The sequence below is a fragment of the Notolepis coatsorum genome (assembly GCF_963971535.1).
Source record: "Notolepis coatsorum genome assembly, contig: SCAFFOLD_3236, whole genome shotgun sequence".
In the NCBI taxonomy this organism is placed as follows: Eukaryota; Metazoa; Chordata; class Actinopteri; order Aulopiformes; family Paralepididae; genus Notolepis; species Notolepis coatsorum.
Genome location: NW_028173534.1, coordinates 1438 through 12500, shown reverse-complemented (window position 1 = coordinate 12500; position 11063 = coordinate 1438). Strand labels below are relative to the sequence as shown.

The 11063-nt window shown below is 44.5% G+C and overlaps 1 protein-coding gene across 1 annotated transcript; it reads left to right on the top strand.

The window, feature by feature from the left end:
- Positions 1-3096: 3096 nt before the first annotated feature.
- LOC311247759 (collagen alpha-1(V) chain-like) lies at positions 3097-10692 on the top strand (the record flags this gene model as incomplete). The annotated part of the gene is made up of 3 exons (XM_084338761.1): positions 3097-3256; positions 6294-6507; positions 10530-10692. Coding segments are annotated over exons 1-3 (498 nt in total), but the record flags the coding sequence as incomplete, so codon positions are not given.
- Positions 10693-11063: the final 371 nt, after the last annotated feature.

Genomic DNA, 11063 nt, shown 5'->3' with positions numbered 1-11063 from the left:
TAACATTGCTAATGAACATTAGCTAACATTAGCTTGCTAGCTAATGGGTCGACCGTAATGCACATTCAGTGTTATTTGGCTACTGTAAACGCCAATCAATATCCACGACAAGTCCCTCCCTAGCTTCCTGTTTTGTGTTACTCCAACCACGCTGCCCTCTACTCCCACCACGCAGCCCTCTGCCTGCACCGTTCATCTGATGTAGCCTGTGTACTCCAACCACGCTGCCAGACTTCTAGTACCAGTTCTATTGAAGCCCCTGGGAGATGCATGGATAAGCATATAATAATATAATATACAAGCTATCTGAGGCAATATACATCAACCAATATATCAAAGGTTAGCTAGTTAACAATGCCATTGCCGATGATTCTGACATCTGAGGTAATAACCTGTTTAAATGACATAATGGTCATAAACGATTCATTATTCAACTCAATATGGGCCGAACCGGAAGTTTCCACACTGTGGTACCGACGTGTGTTCACACGCTACACAGTGACGCGATGACCATTCCTTCTTTTATAGGTTCCTTGGTTGAGCTGCCTGGTGAGATTCCGGTGATCAACCAGGTTCTGAAGTGAATGCGCTGGCACGAGTACAATGTGTTTTTCCCCCTCGCTAACATGTTCTAGTACCCCCTAAATGATATGCAATTATAAAAAAAATAAAAGCCTGTTAATCCCCATTAACAACGCTTCCTTCGCCAGCTGGTGGGATACTGGCTGCAAACACAAAGCTCTGACCCAGGGCTCATGCTCACGGCAGCACTTTATCAGTATAACACGCAATAACACGACTATCGCCGTCTGTCAATAAACCAAGGGATGAACGTATGTAACAACACATGGCTACTGCTGGGAGAAATCCCTATCTCTTCAGGGGGGCTGGTCGGTTGTTAAGCTCACCATGAGCATACTTTCTATACGTGAATATACGATCGCCAGATGTGCTTTATTTACGCCAGCGGAGTGTTCGGGACGAGGTGGAGAGCGTGACACCGCCGCCACGCCACCCCGCTCTCCCGGCACCGGGGTGGGCCTGCGCAGGTGTCAGCTGTCAGGTGCTGCTGCGGTCGGATTAGGGTGTCGACTGTGTGTGTGCGAGCCGCCTACTTCCTCTAATAACAGACACAGGCGGCCGGACACCTGTAGACCGCCTCTCACGAGGGGCGTCCAGTCTCCTCCTCCTCCGCCTCCTCCGCCTCCTCCTCCTCCTCCTCCTCCTCCTCTCCTCCTCCTCCTCCTCGACTAGAAAGCCTCCTGTTTATTAGCCGAGTGCGTCCACCGGATTTAATTTAATTTCGAGCCTCCGTTTAAACTCGAAAGGCAACTGAGGTTTCCCCTGTGTAGTTTTAAAGTTTAAGTTTTGTTTTATTTGTCACATATAATAAGGTACATGTACATGACAGTGAAGTGCTTGGTTCTGTACGAGCCCCCTGAGATTGTGGTTCATACAGTAAAGAAAAAAAGTTAAAAGAATAAAGACCAAACACTATGCAAAATATACAATATACAAAACTAAAGTACAAGATGCAAACAAAATGCTCATACAGGAATGAGCAAAGAAAAAGCATATAAAATCATAACGAAGAGGCAACAAGGTGAGACAAAAGTAAGGATAACAATCAATTAAAACACGTACAACTTGATTGGCAAAGGTTGGAGATGATGGAGGGTTTAAACTCTGCAACAGAGGGGAGAATCTCAAGCTTTAAGGACTGTTGGGAGTTCATTCCATGAGCTAGAGGGGCATCATAGCAAAATGCAGATTTACCCTGTTCAGAGCAAACTCAGGGGACCTTAAGGACCAGCCAGTCACTAGAACAGGTTCCATAGCCGTTCCCTAGATACACCCAACAGCTCTGTTTTCACAGCACATGTTCTTTTTCGTGACGACAAAGACAGTAAGACCTCAGAGGACCATACGAGAGACTATACAAATCACTCACCCATACATGTACGTTATCGATATTGTCCTATGTATTCAATTTACTTTCATGTTTCAGCAGCGTATTTGGCAGCAAAACGGCTCTCCGACGGTGACATGATTGAATGCTTTGATTTAAAACCGCCGTCCAGCTCTGCTGAAACTGGCACGGTCTTTCAGCTCAGTAACAACTATCACTTAACCGAGAGCCAGACAGCAAATTGCTGTCACACCAGGGGAATGGCAGGGTAAGACCGAGAGAGCTTAAACACATGCAGCTGTCTTCTGCCATGAGGTTCCAGTTAGGACTCCGTAATCCATCACTCAAAAGAGTTTGACACTGCGGAGAGACACGAAACTAGGACGAGCGAGGCACTTGTTTAAAGGGGAATAATGACAGTGAAGTTGACGTGTCCTTGGGTAGATCTTTTCCTGTTTTTCTGTGAGGGTTCGTCTTTAGACGTGTGTTTGAAAGATGAGGGACGACGCGACCCCAAGACGTCTTTGACCGCATTCACACACGCCGGCCGTTTTGCTCTTATGTCATGCTCATGGTTGGGTTTCTTTCCACCCTGCTCCCACCGGAGGGAACAGGGTGGAAAGGAACCCAACCTGAGCATGACATAGAGGCAAAATGTCCACCGTGTGAATATTATGGTCAATGATGTGATTGAAATGTATCGCGTTAAATGGCAGAGAGAGAAATGTTCTATACTGTGCTGATGGTTCTCTCTCTCTCCCTCTCTCTCTCTCTCTCTCTCTCTCTCTCTCTCTCTCTCTCTCTCTCTCTATCTCTCTCTCTTTATCTTTCCCTCTATATTTCTCTCTCCCTCTCTCTCGCTCTATCTTTCCCTCTCTCTATCTCTCTCTTTATCCCACTCTCTTTCTTTCTCTCAGCTCTTTATCTCTCTTTATCTCCCTCTCTCTTTTCTCTCTCGCTCTTTATCTCTATCCTCTCTCTCTCTCTCTCTCTTATCAAACTTAAGCACTTATCGAAACTAAAACTATGTACAATTAAAATATAGGCCTGCTAGAATAAAGAATTGTGTGAACAGAGCTGTGTCACATTGCAACTTTCTAATTAAATCTCTCTCTCTCTCTCTCTCTCTCTCTCTCTCTCTCTCTCTCTCTCTCTCTCTCTCTCTCTCTGTCCACACCTCAGTTGATCCCGTGGATGTACTGAGGGTCTTGGAGCTGTCTGACAACATGGAAGGCATCACCATGGAGGCTGGCCTCTGCATCAGCAGGAAGGGCACGGAGGAGCCAGACTTGGCCTACAAGATCCACAAGATCCAGCTCAGCGCCCCGACCAAGCAGCTTTTCCCTGGTACTGACTGAGTCCTCTTCCTCTCCGGACCCCAGTCGGGCCGGCTCGGTATATTATCTCTGGGAACTCTCATACAGCATATAGTACCGGTTCTGAAATGATAACATTTGATACGTTACTCTTGAGAATTGCTCAAAGCTCAAATTATGTTAAGATAAGTTAAGATTAGTGCTGTCAGGCGATTAAAAAAAATGTATCTAATTAATTGCATTGAAATCACACAAAATGTTGTGTTCATTTTCATAACGCGATAATTTGCTGTGTAATTAATTAATCTAATTAACGCGATCAACTGACAGTCCTAATTATATTATATATTATCGGTAATCGTCGGTAGTGTGATAGTAAAGGGTTAACCTTCTGTAGTGTGGCAGTGAAAGGGTTAACCTGTTGTGTGGCAGTGAAAGGGTTAACCTTCTGTGTATTGTCACAGTGAAAGGGTTAACCGTTTGGTAATGCGGCAGTGAAAGGGTTAATTGATCTGCTTGGGGAAAATCAGGCATCATAGCAGCATGGGGGAGGGGGCGTGGTAGTGAAAGGGTTAACCTTCTGTAGTGTGGTAGTGAAAGATTAGGTTAACCTTCTGTAGTGTGGTAGTGAAAGATTAGGTTAACCTTCTGTAGTGTGGTAGTGAAAGGGTTAACCTTCTGTAGTGTGCTAGTGAAAGGGTTAACCTTCTGTCGTGTGGTAGTGAAAGGGTTAATGTAGGCTATGAACCCGTGATATTGGTTCTAATGCCTCAAATCCGATACCTTTTCTAAAACAATACTTTTTCAAAGCACGGTTCTCTATGCCAGTGGTTCCCAAAGTCGCGGTCGCGACCCAAAGGTGGGCCGCGAGCAGCCACGGGAGGGCCGCGAGATGATTAAAAAAAAAAAATCAAAAATTTCTTCAGGCCACTGAACTTAGAAGCAGGCCAGGACAGTGTTTCTAGTTGTATTCTAAAATTATATTCTATTGTATTCTAAAATGTGACTATATGGTTTTATATTAACTTAATAAATAAACAAAAACGAAAAATCTACTTATTTCAATGAACATTTCAAACTAAATAACAGATTATGCACATAAAACGCTGAAAACAACCGAAGCAACAATAGTATTTTAATGAGGCTATTATTATTATCATTATTATTTTGCAACAAGTTAGCCCTCTCATAAATAGCACATATAAATGAATAACTAACTTGAACTAACTTAATAGGATTGAAGTGATATTTGGCTTAAAAAATCGGTCGCCTGGCAAAAAAAATAAAAAAAAGAAGCCTGACGATGTGCATTGGGCCGCGGCTCTCTGACGCCTTATTTTCTGGGTCCCGGCCTGAAAAGTTTGGGAACCCCTGCTCTATGCAATAGACTAGTAAAGTTCAATAGTTTTATATGCAACGTCCATGCCATCTGTTTTTTTCCGCCTCTAAAACATTTCTTTCTGTGAGAGCCAAACATTCTGAAGCTTTTGATTTCTTATCTTATATTTAAGAAAAGATAAGATATTCTTTTATTGATCCCCTTGGGGAAATTTGGGCGTCATAGCAGCATGGGGGAGGGGGGAGGGGAGGTACAGTTATGGGCAGGGTAATAGTAGAAAGACATGAATATAGCCAATACAATTACATCTGAATATAACAATATGAGAAGAAATAAACAGTGTAAACAATATAATTAACTCTTAATATAAAAATATGATAAATATTTATGACTTAACATCAGTATGGGTGGGGGACTTGGTAGCTCAGTTGGCTAATGCATACTCATAAGGTCATTGGTTCAATTCTTGCTCATGAGCTACAGTATGTCTAATATTCTATTATATTAGATATATTTCCTCTCACTCTTTTCAGTTTATTGGCTAATAACGCAAAATTCCTTAAACATTTATATATATATATATATATATATATATATATATATATATATATATATATATATATATATATACAGATATGTATGTAAAAAGGATTATATGCAGGTATATTCAGACAGATAAATGTATATATGGTAAATATAAATACATGCAAAGTACAGTTGTATGGGTAGACTGTTGTTTGAGGTAGGTGGTTCAGATTACAGTGTAAGGCAGTTGTAGACAGTGAAGGCAGTAGGCAGGTAGGAATTGAGCTAAACGAAAGGCTCCACTTGTGTATAGTAAACACATATAGCTATATAATAATATAGTATATAAGGTGATGAATTGCTCTCCAATAATATCATGTGCTGTTTTGTGTGATGGATACTTTTGCCATTGGAGCCTTGTGAGGTTTGACTTTGAAGCCCTTCATCGCCTCCACACTGGAGCTTAGTGCTTTGATGGGTTATATTTGTCACACTGTTATCTTTGCAGAAGTCTGGGGTTGTCAGTGGGTGGTTCCTGCATGGTGTTGACAGACTGTCTCCCAGCTGTGTTCTCTCTAGTGTGACTCAACAATCTCTCCTCTCCTCTACTCTCTTCTCCTCTCTTCTCCTATCATCTCCTTGCATCCTCCTCTCCTTGCCTCCTCCTCTCCTCTGCTCTCGTTTCCTCCTCCACTCATCTCCTCTCCCCTCCACTCATCTCCTCTCCCCTCCTCTCCTCTCTCATCTCATCTCTCCTCTCTTCTCCTGTCCTCTATACTCTCTTCTCCTCTCCTGTCCTCTCTCCTCTACTCTACTCTCTTCTCCTCTCCTCTCCTTGCCTCCTCCTTTCCTCTCTCCTCTCCTCGCCTCTCCTCTCCTCCCCTCTCCTATCCTCCCCTTTCCTTTCCTCTCCTCCCCTCTCATCTCCTCTCCTGTCCTCTCCTCTACTTTCATCCACTCTCCTCTCCTTTCCTATCCTGACTCATCTACTCTCCCCTCATTGCTCCCTCCTCTCCTTACCTCCACCTACTCCTTTCTCATTTCCTCCTCTACTCCCCTCTCCTCTCTTCCCCTCATCATCCCTTTCCTCCTCCCTCCTCTTGCTCTTTCTAACTTTCTCCCCTCCCTCCTCCCTCTCCTCCACCTTATCCTCCTCCTCCTCCTCCTCCTCCTCCTCCTCCTCCTCCTCCTCCTCCTCCTACAGATTCTCCATTCCCAGTGGACTTCTCTCTGATGGCTACAGTGCGGGCTAAGAAGGGAACCCAGTTCTTCCTGTTGTCAATGTATGATGAGCAGGGCATGCAGCAGCTGGGCCTGGAGGTGGGCCGCTCCCCCGTGTTCCTGTATGAGGACCAGCATGGCCAGCCCACCCCGGAGCTCTACCCCACCTTCAGGAAGGTCAGCCTGGCTGATGGAAAGTAGGTACCCCCCCCCCCCCTCCCCCGATGGGCCTCTACCCTCCCATTAACCTCACTAATCACTGACCTACAGTAAAAAAAGAAAACTGAGCGTCATTTGGTCACTTTTAAACTATCAGCTAATTGTATTCAACTAAAACTGTGTAAAATGCAATTCATAAATGGTTCAAATTAATTTAATTCAGCTAAATTCGATTTCAAACAGCACATTTTTTTTTAATTATGTATAGGTTACTAATAATTATTTAATAAATATTAATTAACCCCAATCCCAGTTTTTACAGTGATATATGCCTCCTCTAATCTCGTACACTTGCCCTGAACTTACTTATCTTAACAAGTGGTTTCATCTGTTATTGAGCCTGACCATCATATCTCTCGTTTAACCCCTTCACTACCACACTACAGAAGTGTAGTGTGGTAGTGAAAGGGTTAACCTGCTGCTGTGTGGTAGTGAAAGGGTTAACCCGTTGTCGTGTGGCAGTGAAAGGGTTAACCTTCTGTATTGTCGCAGTGAAAGGGTTAACCTTTTGGTAGTGTGGTAGTGAAAGGGTTATTTGAGTATCTTTTAGTAATCTTTAGAAATGTTAGTAATCTTCAAGTAAGTGGAGTGATCTGTCTTCATTAGTGCATTACTGCTCCTGAGCGACAGTGAGCTCAGGAGGTAGAGCGGTCGCCTGGTAATCAGAAGGATCCCGGTTCGATTCCAGCTCCTCCCGGGCGGCGCGTCGAAGTGTCCTTGAGCAAGACACTTAACCCCTAACTGCACCCGCTGCCGATGTGTGAATGTGCGAGTGAACGGGTGAATGTGAGGCATAAGTTGTAAAGTGCTTTGGATAAAAGCTGTTATATAGATGCAGTCCATCTATTTAAAAAATGAATGAATTTTGAGAACATTCAGATGTCACAATGGCCACTGGCTGCATCTGAAATGTTACATTATGTTTTGCAGTGTCGGTTAACCCTTTCACTACCACACTACAGAAGGTTAACACTTTCACTGCGACACTACCAAAAAAGTTAACCCTTTCACTGCGACAGTACAGAATGTTAACCCTGTCACTGCCACACGACAAAGGGTTAACCCTTTCACTATCACACTACCAAAAGGTTAACACTTTCACTGCGACAATACAGAATGTTAACCCTTTCACGGCCACACGACAAAGGGTTAACCCTTTCACTACCACACTACAGAAGGCTATAACCCTTTCACTATCACACTACAGAAGGCTAACCCTTTCACTACCACACTACAGATGGTTAACCATTGTGGTAGTGAAAGGGTTAAGAGCAATTCTATCGTGTGTGTCAGTATGACCGGAGAGATTCACCGTGACAGTGTCGTGTTTACATGCAGCATGTGGCCCTGACTGACTCTGAAGCACCTCACCTGACCATAGATATATATAGAACACTAGATAGCTTAAGGCGGCGTCACCAGCGTCACTGAACTGCCGCCATCTTGCGAGGGTCAGCCTTGAGTGAGAGTGAGTGAGCTGCACAGACAAAAATACTCATAACTCGCTGAAATATTGACGGATTTACAAACGGGTTGGTTTGCTATAAACATCAAAGATGTAGTTATGATACTGCATACTTATAAAAAAAATTGTTTTAAAGATGTTTTTTTTTACAAACTGCTTGAATCATAGCCACGTTAACAATGCTTGTAATAAACCAAACCGTTTGTAAATCCGTCAATATTTCAGCGAGTTATGAGTATTTTTGTCTGTGCAGCTCACTCACTCTCACTCAAGGCTGACCTCGGCAAGATGGCGGCGGTTCAGTGACGTCGCTCTCCATTGGCCGGCAGCGCGGGCAAGCTATCTAGTGTTCTATATATATCTATGCACCTGACAGCCCCACGTAAACCCACTTGACTCAGAGACACTTAGGTCGCACTCTAGAAGACTTGACCCCGAGTGACCCCGAGGGAGATGAGATGCCCCCGTGCAGCGAGAGGTCGATGGGTTGACTTAACCGCGAGGATGCGCTTGTGTTTATCGGACTCTATAGGCTCCGGTGCTCAGAGGCCCTTAGAATGATCTTAAGGTCGTGAATCATCTCCCTTCACTGCTTCATTGTTATTCCAGGGGCGCAGTCGTTTTGGACAAAAACAAAACAGAACAGAACGTAAATCGTCCTATTTTACTCGTAGTGCTACGACAAGCCTATGTCAACAGAGCGCATATGGCTGAGGACGTGTGATACATGTAATTTGCTCTCGTCAAAATGTGTATCGAAATGACATTTGTCATTTGTCATTATAATGCGTACTGAATTAGGGCCCCCGTAGTTTAAAACGTTCGATTGCAAATTGTTTAAGTGACAGGAGGGAGGGAGGAGGTGGAGAGGGCGGAAGATAAGGAGGAGGGGGTGCAGGAAAAGGAGGAGGAAGAGTATCATGAGGAGGAAGAGTAGATTGAGGAGGAAGAGGAGGAGGAGAGCGAGGAGGGGAGAAAATGAGGAAGGGCAAGAGGAGGGAGGAGAGGAGAGGAAAGGAGATTATCAGCACTTATTAATACATACGGGTACAATATATAAGAATGAACAATAAAAGAGAGTTGACACACAGTGGTCATGAGATCATACTTTTATTTTGTTTCATCCACTTCTTTCTCCCCATTTTTAATTTTTCTCCCATCCCAATTTTGTATTATCCGATTCTCCCCTCCCCTGTCTTGAACGTTGCTAGACTATGCCTCCCACTGGTCGGCTGTAGTGAGGATAGAAGCCTTGCATCACGTGTCCCCTCCGGTACACGAAGAGGCAGCCTGTCGCATCTTTTCACCGCAGCAGCAGCTCGAACTCTCAGTGGCGAGGAGTAACGCGTGGGAGGCTCACGCTGCCCCCGCTACTTCCTGTTTCCGTCGCACCGCCGTCACCCAACCGACCTGTAGGAGTCGCTGTCCACAACGTCAAATCCCCACCCACCGGCTTTCCCACCCCCTAACACTGGCAATTGTGTTAGTATGAACGACCGGCCAAACCGGTAGCAGCAACGCCGAGAGCTGGGCTCGAACCCAGCGTCTCCTGCGTTAGTGGCGAGCGCCTTGCCCACTACGCCAATCAGCCGCCCTAGAGATCATACTTTTAAATGCACCAAGAGAAGAAAGAAACTTCAGCTTCAGAGTCAGTCGGAGGGCATTCCAGCAGTTGGAAGCATCAAAGGAAAAAGCAGTATATCCATCCTAGTTCAGAGCAAACTGGAGGAACCCTAAGAACCAACCAGGCATACTAAGCAGGCAAAGCAATCAAACTAGATGATCAGAGGCAGAGTTATAAGACACTTGTGGCTGCAAGTGTGCGGCGTACAGGTGTCGATGCAGCTCTGCACAGGAGTGTGGAAATCCTCTCTCAGCCAATCACAATCTACAATCAATTCACACAATTTAATTTCAGTTGTGGAGATTGTAAAATCTATTAGCTTCATTGTCTTATTTACCAAAATCCCCATTCATTTTGATGAGCTAATCCACCTCCACAAGATGTTCCGCTTACATATGTAGGTGACATCATAGGCTACGTTCACACTGCAAGTCTCAGTGCTCAATTCAGATGTATTGCTCGGATCTGATTTCTTTGTTTGGCTGTCCACGTAATTTTTTTTTTTAACGTGGTCAATATCCCGATTTCAGTGTGAACCGGTCACACGCTCCTTTGAACTGACCCGCGTGTGCGAATGGAGAAGATGGACGTAAAGATTATGACAAATATCAATCTTAGAGTGATGTAAAAGTCACAGGACTGTTCAGACTGAGGTCGCGTTGCAAAAGATCAGACCTGTATCTGATTTAGGACCACATTATGAAAGTGGCCCGAATCAGAATTGAAAATATCAGATTACATTGAGATTTGTGCTGTTTCACACTGTTGTGAAAAATATATATTTGGGCCATGTTTCCCTGCAGTGCCTCTACTCAGTGTGCTTGAACTGAACGGCACTGAAGTGAATGATCAGTTCATTATTCAGCTGACCCCCCCCCCCCCCCCTCTCTCTCTCTGTGTTCTGTCCTCAGATGGCACAGGATAGCCTACAGCGTGCGGGGCAAGTCTGTGACCCTCTACCTGGACTGTAAGAAGGTGGAGACCCTGGAGCTGCAGCGAGGGGACAACCCTGTCCTCAGCACGGAGGGGGTCACTGTGTTCGGGACGCGCCTGCTGGACGACCAGGTGTTTGAGGTAGGACCCACGTACCGGCTGAAAGACGTCCATTAGGGACAACCTACGTACCGGCTGAAGGACGTTCATTAAGGACAACCTACGTACCTGTTGAAGGACGTCCATTAGCATGCTTGAATTTTGAACACATCTGGAATATCTAAACTAGGGTTGTTCCCTAATAATTCCTTGTGCAATAAAACTATATTGCACATTGCATTTTACCCACTGCTTAAAATGTGCACATTGCTCATTGCACATCACACAACATACTTTTTTTCTAGTTGGAACTCTACATAGTCATTTTGTGCAGATGAGGGTCTGTATGCCCTATGGGTTATATATTATACCGTACGATAAAATATTTGAATGTGAATATATGAGTAATGTAA